This window comes from Mustela nivalis, assembly GCF_964662115.1.
Source record: "Mustela nivalis genome assembly, chromosome: 16".
Classification (NCBI taxonomy): Eukaryota; Metazoa; Chordata; class Mammalia; order Carnivora; family Mustelidae; genus Mustela; species Mustela nivalis.
Window position 1 is genome coordinate 42037545 of NC_139035.1, and position 13711 is coordinate 42051255.

The window sequence follows — 13711 nt, forward strand, 5'->3', positions numbered from 1 at the left end:
AGCTAGGTTGTAGTGGGAGTTGCAGCAGAGGAGCGCCACCAAACTCAGTGACCAGGTCAGGGGCGAGAGGTGGCCAGGGGCTCCCCCTCTCTGAACTTCTGCATTGGAAATGGCACACTGGCCCTCCTTTCCCACTCTGCAAAAACCTGATGGGCTGACGAGGGAAGGGGATACTCTAGAGCCTAAGATTGGCTGGGGACACTTTCTTAGAAAGGGGGCCACATCAGGGAGGGGCCCTGTAAACACCCTCTGCCTCCAGATAGATGAAAAGCAAGAGTCTTCCCCATGTCCCCAGCCCTTGGAACCTACTTCAAGCCATCTGTCTTCATGGATCCTGATTTTTCAGCCTCTCTCTACTCCTACGTATCCTGTCCTATAATCACTATGTCTTCTCGTATCATGTGGTTCAGAACTGGAGAGAGAACTCAAGTCATACCTGACCTGAGTGCAATAAAACAGAAAACACCCCCCCCTTTCCTCCCTGCTGTCCTCTTGGTCCTGCCCAGGGACATGTTGACCTTTAGATTCAAAGTCACCATGTGTCCTGGGAGCAGGTACCGGGTGGCAGCTACCTAGCTTAGAGCTTCATGTGAATGATCCCTTTTAAATGAATACCTGGTGACATCCATGCGTCAGCTGGTGATCCACTAGGAGCCCTGAATCTGTCCCTCTAGTCTCATATTTGACTCAGATCTGTTAGGAAATAAGATGGATTAAAGAGCGAAATTCCAGAAAGGGCCCATTAGGTCTGCAAATGCCCTATGGGCTGTAAGGGACTTTGGTTTTCAAATATAAATGTGTTTCCTACAGCTCAGAGAGGTGTATGTCTTTCTGTCCTCCAGTCCTTTTAGGGAAGCCAGGCATTAGAAAGAAATGGAAAGGAGCCCTGAGTTTGAGTCCCAGCCCTGCCCCTCCCTATGGGCATTTTCTTTATCTCTCTGGGCTTCAGTTTCCTTATATAAAATGAGTGAGACTGCCAGGCTCCTTCAAGCTGATATAATGTGATTCTGAGTTTACACTGTTGTTCTTCTGGGTCATTGTCAGTGAACAACTTCTTGCTTTCTAACCTGACTCTCTGCTATAGCCACTTGCACCCAATTAGGTCTTGATCTCATTTTAATTCAGTAGGACCGGGTTCTCATGTCACCAGCTCCCTGGAATGGCCTATGGCCAGGTGACTTTCAGACCACCTTTCCCATGGAACTTGGACCTGGAGGGAAGACACTCCAGCCATCACACACTTTCTCCCCGCCCACTTCCCCGCCTCAGCCTCGGCCCTGGGCTGGGGGAGTCTGAGGAGCACTTTGGCCCTCTAGAGGTTAAGCTGTTTCCCCAGAGCCCCAGCAAGCCAAAACTGGCCTGTGAGGTCCTTGTTAATAATCTGTCCTATTACCGCAGGTAAGAATTATAGTCAGAAATCATTCAAGGAGCCCAGGCCCACAAGGGAGAAAGAGAAGGGCTGTTGGGGGTTGTTGATTTTATTCTAGGGCTTAATTGGTGTAATTGCTCTTTTCTTCCTGCCAAACCAGAGTCCGTCTGGATTGACTCTCCCACCTGTGGATGGGTCCATTAGTCCCAAGTGGTGAATTCAGGCTGCTTGGAAGCTCCTTTGTCTTCCCTCCCAGATGACATGGGAGCCCGGGCCCGTCTGCCCCAGAGAGCCCGACTCAAGGGGGTCAGGCAGCTTCTTCAGAGAGCACCTGATCCTGCTTGCGGCGGGGCGGAGAAAGAGTGCAGGGGACTTCTCAGGGCTCCCCAAGTTTCAGAGGTCCCTGAGGGAGGGAGGGGCTGCCCCACAAGAGGGAAGGGGGAATACAGAAGTAAGCACTGCTCCATTTCTTCCCTGTTGCCTTCCCCACTCCTCACAGGAGTAAGCACTGCTCCATTTCTTCCCTGTTGCCTTCCCCACTCCTCTCTGGGCCCCCTCGGGAGCCCACTTTGAAGGGAGTGTTCTGTCTTCACGGACAAACCTACCAGGAGGACCCATAATTGCCAGATGCCCAGTTCCTCCCTTGGGTCCCCAGGGCACCCGTGGCCAGCCTTCTTGTTAGAAGGGAAGCTAATGCTGGGGCCTCTTATTTGCATTTAACCTCAAAACAGTCCCTGGGGTGGCCAGGTAGTCACACTACAGAGCTGAGGAAGCCAGGCGAAAATGTAAAGAGAGGGCCTTTGTGACTAGATCTTTCTGGATCTAGCCTCCACGTCCTCCAAGCTCATAGGAGCCCCCGGGGATAGTGCCACCACATAAAACAGGAATATTGCATGGGACCTACTTACGTTTAAAAAGTTGTTCCTTGTGTATCTGAAATTCAAATTAAACTGGGCGTCACCCCAAATATTACGTGGGACACATTTATACTGACAATTATTTGTTACTTATCCAAGATTCAAATTTTAATGGGCAACATGTATTTTTATTTGCTAAACCCAGCAATCCTCTGCTGGGTCCACATCCCAGCCCAAGCCTGCCTGGCCTGAGTGAAACCCTGGGACCTTCTGCTCACCCTAAACACAAATTCAGATCTGACCGATTTCCTCCATGTGCTTATACCATTTTCTTCATTTGCCAGCTTGCCTGGTTTCCCCCTCTGGCGTGTCCCTGCCCCCAGGTGTCAGGAATCCGGCTGTAGGCACCTTCCTTCCACAGCCCCAGGCATGCCCCACCACACTGCTCCTGGAGATCTGCAAGGCCTTGCAGGAGAGGCCTTCCCTCTAACAGAGCAGAAAGGGGCCTGGCTGTTAGTCCAGGCCATTAGTCCAGGCCAGCCCTCACCTGGGAAAGTATCATCCTGAGCCAGGGCTGTGCTTGGCCTGGCCTCTGGGAAAAGTGGCCCTCCTCTGGCCCTCCCGCCTCTGGGTTGCACAGAATGCAGGCAGTGGCCTAATCAGGGCCATAGGTTACATGTGAAAGTGTGCGCGTGTGCACATGTGGGTCATGTGTGTGCTCACACATACACGTGTGCATGAGAGGCAGCTCCCAAATGCCCCCACAGCCACAGAGGAAAAGATCATTTCCCTCTTGCCCTGCCCCAGCGCCACTTCCTGTCTGCCCCAGAGTGCCTTCCCTCTGTCCACAGAGCAGGGCTACTGCCTACCAGGGGCTCGGTCACGGCGTCTGCCCTGTTTCCCAGGCTCCGTCAAATAGGTCAGCAAGTTCTTACCTCCCTCCCCCAGTACCAGCATCACACAGTGGTGAGACACATGAATTTGGGCCCCAGACAACCTGGGTTGGAGCCCCAGCTCTGTGGGTCACTAGTTAAGTGGCCTTGGGCAACTTAATCTCTCTGTATAATGGGGCTAACCAGAGATTTCTCATGGCATTGCTGCAAGGCACAGATCACACACTTGTCCCTGGCTCTGCACCTGGCATATGACAAGGGCTCTATATGTGGAAGCGTTGACTGCTCTTGGTGTCACGGCTGTCACGATAGGGTTGCTCCCAGCCCCAGGCTTTAGAGAGAAAGGGAGCACCCCCCACCTTGGGGACTCCAGCCTCCTGAGTCTCTTAATTCCTCCCTTTAGGTAGGCAGTTGCAGAGACCCAGGCCCAGGCCTGTCTGACGAGCCAGACCCCAGCTGTCCTCGTCCCCTACATTCAGTGGGTTATTAGGCCTTATCGATTTGACTTCCTAAGGATGTCTGAAATCTGTGCCCGCTTTCCCCATCCACACTGGCCCCCTATTCTCCTGCCTCGGGGCCTTCACTCATGGTACCTCACCTTCCACCTTGCCACCAAGACACTGCCCTCACTGAGCAGAAGGAAGTGGCGGTGGCATTCTTATGGGATGCTAAGAAGACTCCTGGCATTGCTGGGTGACTTTATTATGCCAGGGAGCCTGCCTGGCCAGCCTGGTACTGTCCCAGGTCAGGAGCAACAAGAACTACCCCTAGGAGAGCATGCTTTTTGGGATTGGACAGCAGGGTGGCCAAATTCACTTCTCAAGCTTCTAGAGCCATGGCTGTCCCTTTCCGGATGAGGAGGTTGTGTAAAGCAACTATCCCTTTGCTGATCTTCCTGCCTCCAGTCTGGCCCTTCTCCTATACCAACAAGATCTTCAGAGGAATCTTTTCAAAACAGAAGTCTGGCTAGGTTCTTCCTTTGCTTAAAACCCTTCAGTGGCTGTTTCCTTTAGCACAGCATTGCTTACGAGACCCCGAGAGCTCTGGCTCTCTGCCTGGCTAGCTCACCTTGCACTCTCCCCACATGCTTCCCCTCCCTCCGGCTGCAGCCCTACCTGACCGTTCTCAGCCCCGTACCTTGCTGTACCTCCACCTTCCCGCTTGCCTTCCCTCTGCTCAGGATTCTTTTCCCTATCTCCTCCCCTGACCAATTCCTCCTTAGCCACCGGGTCTCTATGTAAGCATTACTTTCTCCTGGAGGCCTTTCCAGATGCTCACACAGGTGTGCTTCCCCTGCTTTCGCTGTCCTGTGAGTACATCTGGCTTGCCCACTGGATTTAAGCTACATCAGGAAGGGCAGGAGGGACATTGTCTTCTTCATAGCTGATGTGTATCCAATATTTCCCAAACCTGTCTGTGCACAGAAACTTCTAGGGTGTTCTTTAGAAACAGATTCCCAGGGGCTCCTGGGTAGCTCAGTTGGTGAAGCACCCGACTCTTGATCTTGGCTCAGGTCTTGATCTCGGAGCTGTGAGTTCAAGCCCCATGTTAGGCTCCAAGCAGAGCATGGAGCCTACTTAAAAAGAAACAAAAACAGAACAAAAACAGATTCCCAGGTCCCCTTTGGACCTTCTGAACAACACTCTCCTGGGGAGGAGCTTGGGAGTCTGTATTTTCACAAAGTTTCAGCCAGTCAGACCATCAAGAGTATGGTGACCACCATGGACCGACCATATCTGGAGTGATAGGCCTTGCCAGTAGAGGGCACTCACTGAAGGGTGTTTGGTCCCATCCTGCCAGGTTTGATGTGGGTGGGTGGTCTTTCTAATCTCCGCTTTCGAGAACAATCCAGGTCCGTTTGCTTTCCCATCTAAGGTCCCAGCATTGATCTGTTCTCTCCCCTTGGTGGTGAGCCAGGGAGTGTCTCCCAGTGACCCTTAAGACATTTGGCAAGAAGGGCACTGGTGAATTTGCTCAGGGAGGAGATAGAAGCCCAGCAGGACCTTCCTCTGCCCACATCACTTGTTCTTCAGGTTCAGGGCTATGGAGTCCTTGGGCCTTTGTGGACAAAGGCTGGGTTGTCAGTGACTGAGGTGCCATATACGTGTGGGAGAGCCATACCTCAGGGCAGAGCCTCCCCTCAACATAGAAAAGTTCAGGAGGGGGTCCATAGTCACATGCCAGCTTGTCTGGTCTCTGTGGGACCAGCTGCCTAGAGTGATCCGATTTCAGCCCACACTGAAGGCAGAATAGTGTATTGATAAAGGATATTGTGGCTGTCAAAAGCTGACATGGGCAGTCTCCTGTTTGACTGGGCTGAACTTCTAGGTCTTCTAGAATTTGCATCAGAAGTTCCCGTGTCATTTGGGAACCTCTGGTTGTCACAGACAGGATCACCACCATCTGTTTTCCTGTTCTGAAAAGTAGCCTAGCAAGGACTTCAACTGTAGCATATTAGGGACAATCAATTGAGCAGGAAGCCCTAGGACCTCGGCAGGAGCTTCATCAAACTACCGGGTCCTTGAAGAGACAAGGAGCAAGTGGAGCTGGGGTCAAGGAGTGGCTTGAATCTTTGGGGAAGCCTTCTCTTTGGCTAGGTCCAGAAGGAGGAGATTTCCCTCTATAAATGGTGGAAATATCCCTACTATATGGCCTTGAACTGGACAGGGTTGGGAAGAATAGTGTCTCACCCGAAGGAGGGGAGCTATGGCATAGAGTGAGAAGTCTAGGGGTGTGAGGGAGATACTGGTTATCCACAGAGGGGCTATGGGTTCAACATTGGGTCTGAGAGGAAGAGCTGGTACCATAAGTAGGAACATATGGCATAAAGAATCAAGAATTATGGGTTGGAATGGAGGCGAAATAGGGGAACTTGAAGAGGCGGGGTATAGGCAGCCAAGTCACAGCTGTAGTCCTAAGGTACCTTGAAGGCCCCGCAGGGGTCGGGGCTGGCCCAGCTCAGGCCAGTCCCAGACCGTGGTCTGCATCTTGCCCGGGATTGATCCTTATCCATCCTCTCTTCCACCAGGCGCCTAGATGCCAACCTCATCTCCCTGGTCCCGGAAAGGAGCTTTGAGGGGCTGTCCTCCCTCCGCCACCTGTGGTTGGACGACAATGCGCTCACCGAGATCCCTGTCAGGGCCCTCAACAACCTCCCTGCCCTGCAGGCCATGACCCTGGCCCTCAACCGCATCAGCCACATCCCTGACTACGCCTTCCAGAACCTCACCAGCCTTGTGGTGCTGTGAGTGCTGTACTGCCCGCCCCCCCCCCCCCCCAACTCCCAGCTGGGTCCTGCTGGGGCTGCGTGTTTACTCCAGAGCTGGGTTGGAAGTCTGGATAGCTCTGCGCTTCTCTGCATGGTACTGAACCTTCTGGCCTCAGTTTCTCCTTTTTAAACTGAGGATGATCATCCCCTGTTGACCCCATGGGGATTATCATGAGGTCAAATGACAGTAGAGCTATAGAAGTGCTTCGAGAAGCCAGAACACCATGATCAGAAAACGGGAATTAAACTACTAGTTTCTCGCTATGCAAATATAAGAACTATACCTAGCTGATTGGAATATAAGTCAACAATCTATTAAGCGATTTCTACCACATTCAACAATTGCGTGTTGCAGTCTTACGCTTTGGCACAGGGATAGAATAAATTCATATCATTTGCCAGACTCTGAGAAGCAGAGAAAAGCCATCACTCGTAATTAGACAGCAAAGCCCCATCAGGGTAATTACCTGAGAGATAGTATCCCTGGCAGGAATTGGGGACCGGGGTTACCTCTGCCTCCCCGGTGGGAACTTTGGAGTGCAAATTAGCTCCCAGCTAATTGCTATGAGTGATTGGAAGTTCATAGGGTAATTACTAAGGGCTTGAAGGTCATGTGTAATTGCTTTGGGTTACACGCTAATTGCTGCGGGAACATATGCGTTAGTGACTCTGCTAAACGGCAACTTGCCTCCCTGGCTTTTGGAAATCTGGTGTGATTTTCCAAACCCGAGCATAGATGAGGTGTAGGTCCATCTAAAAGCTGAACACTCAGGCACCAGTTTGTTTGTCTAATCCTCTGTCCTGGGAGACTGGAAAACCAAGAGGAGCATCCTTACGGATCACGTCCTTTTATCAGGATGGCCATTCCATCCCTGCTTCTGGGGGCCAGTGGGGGTATTAATAGAGGGTGAACAGAGCAAGGTGACTGATGCTCATTTTGGTGACAGCCCAGTGATACCCTGAGGGAATGGGATCAGATCGTCATGAGAGACAAGACTGGGAAAATGAGGGCCACATGAGGGGTTCCAGACAAATGAGGAGCAACAGATGTTTCCAGAACCCGTATGTGGGGTTCGAACAACGGCTGCCCTCCAGGGGCTGACAGTCTAATTGAGAGAGTGGACTAAATAATGGAAAAGACAGCTGGTGATGTACTGTACCTTATGCCAAGAGAGCTGGTCACAGATACAGATCCATGCAGTGTCAGAAACCTGGGCCGATGGGGAAGGCTTCATGGGGAAGTTGGGGTGGGTCCTGGGCGTGGGAAGATGAAGAACAGGCAGGTGAAGACCAACAGTGTTCCAAGTGGTATCATAGAAGTCCAGCTGTTTGGTGACAGTGAATAGGCTAGTCTGGTGTGAGCAAAGGATCCTCCTGCAGAATGTGGCTGGGAAGGTGGGTGAGGGGACTCAGAGTCCGAGCAGGGTCTTTGGCTTTTGTCGGTCAGGGGGAAAGGGAAGCTTGAGGGTTTTCAAGTAAAGATGAGCAGGGGGATTTTTCAGGAACGCTAGTTTGGAGGATGGGTGGGAATAGGGGACAGGTGGAAGGCTCTCGTCTATCAGCTGAGGTCTAGTATAAGGGGTGGGAGAAAGAATGGAAGGGAAGACATGACTGTGAGGGATGTTTTAAAGGAAGGATAAATGTGATCTAGGAAAGACCGGGAGGAAGGGAAATCAAGAATGACTCCAAAGTCTGGTTGGGAACCAGGAAATTGGAATGCTAGGCATGCTGCATATCTGGCGGGGGGCGGGGGGGACTCCACTGGGCAAAAGGAGGGGCAAGAGAAGAAAACCTACCAGGGCAGAGCAAAGCTCAAAGGGAATTGGTCCCTTTACCTGAAGCAGAGCCAGAAACATGACTTCTCTGTCCTGCTTCCAACTCACCAAGACCTGGGAGGGAGGAGAAGTCTGGAGGAAGCTGTCCAGGGACTATGGGATGAGGTATAAAAAGACCCAGGAGGCAGATAAGGAAGACTGAGGATGATAGGAAGTAGGAAAGTTTGATTAAACCCAACTGCTGCGTAGGAGTCTGTCTGGCAGCATAAACAGACAAGTGAGGTGGAGGAGAAGGGGCTTCTGTGCAATCCAAACCCAGTCTGCTTTGATCAGGCTGCTGTGAGCGTGTAGACCTCCTTTGCCCACTGCTCTGATGTTGGTGGGACCCCCAGGCAGCACTTAACTGGCTGGGTTAAGTGCAGATCTTGCAAACATGCAAATCTTGTCTCTCCATCTGAACTAGAAGCCCCAACACCCTGCCCCAGGCTGGGCTGCTAGAGGCACCCAGGATGCCCGGGGCTGAGTGAGTGGTTTGGAAGAGGGAGTCGGAACCCTGGAGCTGGATATTTAGGAAGCTGAGATGGTGTAGACCAGAGTTGCTGGGGGAGGAGGAAGGGGCTGGAAAATGGAAACAAGAGTCCAACAGGACACAGGAAGAAATGGTTAAGTTTGGTGACAGTCGGGATACAAGCATCAGGCAGTAAGGAAAATCAAAAGCCCTTGTTGGGGAGAGAGTATATTCCCGGAAGGCTACGTTTTCCCTGTCTAATCCAAAGTTGCCTATGGCAGGGGCCTGTCTCCCAGTGGAACCTGGGAGGTGGACAACGATGGGGAAGACTTACAGGACCCACAACTCTCAGGACCGCTATTTCTATCCATGTGTGCTAGATGGGGTCTTCCTGTCACTTTGGTATTTGAACAACATTTTGGAGGCCTGTGTGATTTCCTCTCCTTGTAAGAGATTTCCTTTTTCTGCCTGAAGAGGCTTCTTAATTCTTGAACTTTACTAGCTTAACTAGAATATGTCATGGTGTAAAATATTCTGTATCTGATTTTCTGGAATATTGTATGCCTGTGAGCTGCAGATTCTATGCTTTCTCCACTAGAGAATTTTCATCCATACTCTGTGTTTGAAAACATCTTCTGTCTCGTGTTTGGGTTCTCTCCCTCAGAAATGTCAATTACCCTTGTATTGAATCACCTTTATGTCTTCTCCATCTATGCACTTCTGTTCTAACCTTTTGTCTCATTCAGCCACATTCACCATGATTATCTCAAGCTTTTTCTCTGATACCAGTTCATTTCAGGCAGCATTGATCCTGTTTCTTGGCTCAAGTTTTTAATAGTGTAATTTCGGTTCTCAGTATTTTTGTTGCCTACGATGTCATTTTCTCTTTCTTTTTTTTTTTTTTTTTAAGATTTTATTTATTTATTTGACAGATCACAAGTAGGCAGAGAGGCAGGCAGGCGGGGGGAAGCAGGCTCCCCACCAAGTAGAGAAACCGATGCGGGGCTTGATCCCAGAACCCTGAGATCATGACCTGAGCTGAAGGCAGAGGCTTTAGCCCACTGAGCCACCCAGGTGCCCCTTCTCTTTCGTTTTTAAAACTTCATTTTGGAAATACTGTTTTTTGAGTTTGTTTTGTAGCAGGAGGCCATGGTGGTAATTTTCCTTCTGTGTCTCATCCATTCGTTGTATTTTTTTTTTCTTGGCTTGAAACTTTACCTGCCTTTGCGCCTTCTCTTCTCCCCGTCCTCGGTCTCCCTAGTGCATCCATAATTGCCATGCGATTTCTTTGTTCTGGCGTATGCATGGAAAGCTGTCTCCTTGTTCTAGCTGTGTCATCTGGGGAGCCCCTGGTTCTCCCCTTCTAGCTGTCTTTGTGGGCTATTGTGGGTAAATGAGATTCCATCTGTTTTTCTGTGCCCCAGCGGCAGGGTGAAGGTAGGGGGAGTGTGCTCTGAGGGGGAGCCCAGCCTTTGTCAGGCAGCCGGGGCTCTGCTGTATCTGCAGGTTTAGAGTGTGTTAAATGTGTGAGTTCACTCCCTCCACCCAAGAATTCCCTCGGGCTTCAAGTCATTTCCTCGAGTCAGTGAGTAGCTTGGAACCTTTATTTTACTCCCCAGTGTCACCTGTTTCCTCTGGAAGCCAGACATGGGGAAGGGAAATAAACCTTCTCCATAGAGCTGCTTCTCTTTAGTTTTGGGGTTTTAGGAGAAATTCTCAGGGTTTCGTTTTCTTGCCAACTCAGTTCCTGGAGAAAGCAGGACTAGTTAGGAGTTCCAGGGTTTCACCTCGGTCACCAGTGTGTGCAGTTTGTTTACATTGGGCTATGTCTCTGTCCTTGCTTTGCTGCTACTTGTAATATTTGGGCCAGAGTCAGGGGTCTTGTTTTTGCTTATTTCGTTAGGAGTTGGGAGAAGATCATTCTGTCATTCGTTTTCAGTTAGCTCTTTACTTGGGAAATTTCTTCCGAGCTGATCTCCCACCTCCCCCGACCTACATGCGCTCTGGCCAGGCACTTCACCATCCAGCACAGACACTCATGCTCATTCCCGCCTCCCCTCCTCTATCCCCCTGTTACCTCTGCCTGGAATGCCCTTCCCTCTGCTTGTCCAGATCACCTACCCTTCAAGGCTCTGCTCTGGATTACCACCTCTGTAAAACCTTCCCTAACTCCTCTGGTCTTACCAGTCTCCCATCTCTGAGCCTGTCTACAGCTCTCTCCAGCTATAACAAAAAGCTTAGCCTTTAATTATATGTTGTCTACCGCGGTTTGCTGTTGGCTCCCCTAAACGCGTCTGGCCACTGAGTCAGGCAGGCTGGGTCCTGGGGAGCAGGACCATAGAAGAAGCCTCAGAATGGAGCCCCCCTGACATCAGGACTCTCTCCAAGAGCTTAGTGGGAGCCTGCCTTAGCCTTGGTCTTGGGCATTCCTCTTGTGTTTTCCTTCAGTAAGAAGTGAAAACCATGTAGTCCATGGTTGATTCAGCCTTGGGGATTGTAACTTCAGAAGTCAGTCTTGGCTAATCATTTTGTCCCTGGAGACAAAGGGCTGGACCACTGGGGTCAGTGTGTTCATGCTTCTGCCTCCACCTTCCGACTTAAGCCACTGTCTGCTTTCTGCCCCCGCCCCGAGCCCGATGCTGTGGGCACCCATTCTGACGTGCCTTTCCTTCCCACACAGGCATCTTCATAACAACCGCATCCAGCATCTGGGGACCCACAGCTTCGAGGGGCTGCACAATCTGGAGACACTGTGAGTGCTGGGATTGTGGTGGGGGCCTGTCCTGGTGAGGAAAGCCTGAACGCCTGGAGGCCGGGGGGAGGCTGGCAGAGGGAGAAGCCAGCGGGACTGGGGTGCTGGGCACTGGCTCCAGGCCTACTCACCCACGTGGCCCTCCCTGGTGTTCTCTCTAGGATGCCTCTCTGAATGCATTCCTTCCTTCTTCAGGTGGGTGGAATGTGCCCTCTGGGAATTCAGGGTGGCCCAGAGAGGGAGAATCTAGGATCCCTGCCAGCAGAGACCACCGAAATAATGAACATTCCAGATAGGAAAGCCAGAAGAATGAGGATCTTGAGGCTGGGGACTGTAAGGCTTAGGGATGGGGATGGGTGGACTCGATGGCAGTTTTGGCACGTGTTTCAGGGTGGCTGCTGACGGAAGGGAGGGTAATACCATGGACTCATGCCGGCATGGTTGGCCAGTCGATCTAACTAGCCAAATGATTAATGGGGAGATGGCCCATTCAGCAGTCCAGCCTGACTATAAAAAGCACCCAAGTTGTTGACTCTCAAAAAGCCATATTATTCACACATCATCATCCTGGAATTCAGTTAAGGTCAGAACGCACCCAAACCCTCCCATCATTTCCTCTGGAGTCCCGCCAGCCCCCACAGAGTGGGCTGAGTGGGCCCCATTTGAGCAGACAACTGGCTGGGCTCTCTAAGCTTGCTGGCCATGCCAGCTGAGGTCCAGCAGTTCCCACAAGGGAGCTGGCTGCCACAGCCACCTGGTGCAGGCCACCACCGCCAGGGAGAGAGGGAGCCCCACCCCCGTCCCCGGTCACTGAGAGTGAGCCATTAAGGTTGGGGCAGGGCTCACGTGTCAGGGGCATGATCACAGTCACCGTGCCTTTGGCCTCCCCTCCTCCACCTCCTCCCTCCCCGCCCAACACCCAGACAGCACCCAAGCTCCCAAGGTGAGGGATTTTTCAAGAACCAAAGCAGCCCAGGAGAAAATGCCAGGAGACAAGCTGTGACCCAAGGAGGCAGTGGTTTGGGGAAAGCCATTTGGCAAGTCTAGCCCAGGAGGTCTGGGCTGTCTGCGTCTGTGGTTGTGGAGGGGAAGGGAATAGGGAGGCCGAGACCAATGCTCTGCTCCTCTTTCCGGTGGGCGGGAGACCCAGGAGCCCAGTTGTTCTCTTGGGCGCAGCCTGGAGCAGGAGAAATAGCAGAGCTGGGCCTGGCTTTCCCTGTGCCCTCACTCTGCCGCTGACCAAGTGCCTGGGAGTGGGGGGTGGGGGGATGTGCCCCGCCTGGAGTCAGGAAAGTTGGAACCTCTCCCCACCACTGTGCGTGACTTGGGCTCTGTGTTCTCTAGCCTCCACAGACAGCTGGCCAGTGAAAGCCGGACACTGTAGCCCACTCCACCAACACAACCCGAGGTCCAGGGAAGCGGCATGGCATGCCCAGAGTTACTCCCTCAGTTAGGGACAGAGCAGATCTGGGATGTGTTAACTGAGAAAATGCCCATGGAAGCTCCTAGCTTAGTGTCCTGTGCCCCTCAGCCATCTGAGTCGACTGTGAATTGTGCAAGTCTACTACGGCTAGGTGTTTGGGGTCAGAGGTGGCCAGGGACCTCTTAAGGCCCATGCCACTGATACCACCCTCTCTCAGGAGATATGGGAGTGGGGGGATGGAGTTTGGAGCTGCTGGGCATCAGCAGAGTGGCAAGGAGCCCAGTGTTATCTGCCCTGGGGTGTGAGGGCTGTTAGTTCTGCCGGGAAATCCAGTGGGGAGGGGGCACACATACTGGGTGTGGGTTGGCACCTCTAAAAAGCCACCTAGCAGCTATTTCTTCACTTTTGGGGCACACTGCCTAATTCTTTCTCAATTAGCCGCGGATTGCTGCGCAGGGCATTTGGCTCAGCTGGTGCTGGCTTAATTACAGAGCAATCCTGCCGCTAAGTGCCCACTGTACCTTTCATCTGTGAGAGTGCTTGGCTCCGTCACACAGAGCCCAGGGCCTGTGCCCACTGCCCAGATGCAAAGGCAAGGCGAAGAGACAGGAGAAAGCCTTATCGCCAAGTCTGTGGCCCTTAGCATCCGATACCTGGGGCTCAAGCCAGTTCTACCAGCTGTGGGACCTTGGTCGAGGCATTTGCCTTCATGAATCTTAGTTTTCTAATCTGCAGTGTAATACCACTAACCACCCTGATCTAATGGGTTGATGTGTGGATTAAATGAGCTGATGTGTGTACAGTCCGTACAGAGCCTGGGAATCCGTGTTAGGAACCTGCCCTGCACTCCTTTCTCATCCCCACCC

At 52.0% G+C, this 13711-nt stretch overlaps 1 protein-coding gene across 3 annotated transcripts in view; it reads left to right on the forward strand.

The window, feature by feature from the left end:
- The window catches only part of LGR6 (leucine rich repeat containing G protein-coupled receptor 6), a 120220-nt gene that overhangs the window by 69643 nt on the left and 36866 nt on the right, over positions 1-13711 (forward strand). For 2 of the 3 annotated variants that reach the window (XM_082702012.1, XM_082702013.1), the window contains 2 exons: positions 6148-6363; positions 11351-11422. In XM_082702012.1, coding sequence (XP_082558138.1) covers positions 6148-6363; positions 11351-11422 — 288 coding nt within the window. The remainder of the gene's footprint in view (positions 1-6147; positions 6364-11350; positions 11423-13711) is intronic. The other variant, XM_082702014.1, reaches the window with a different exon arrangement.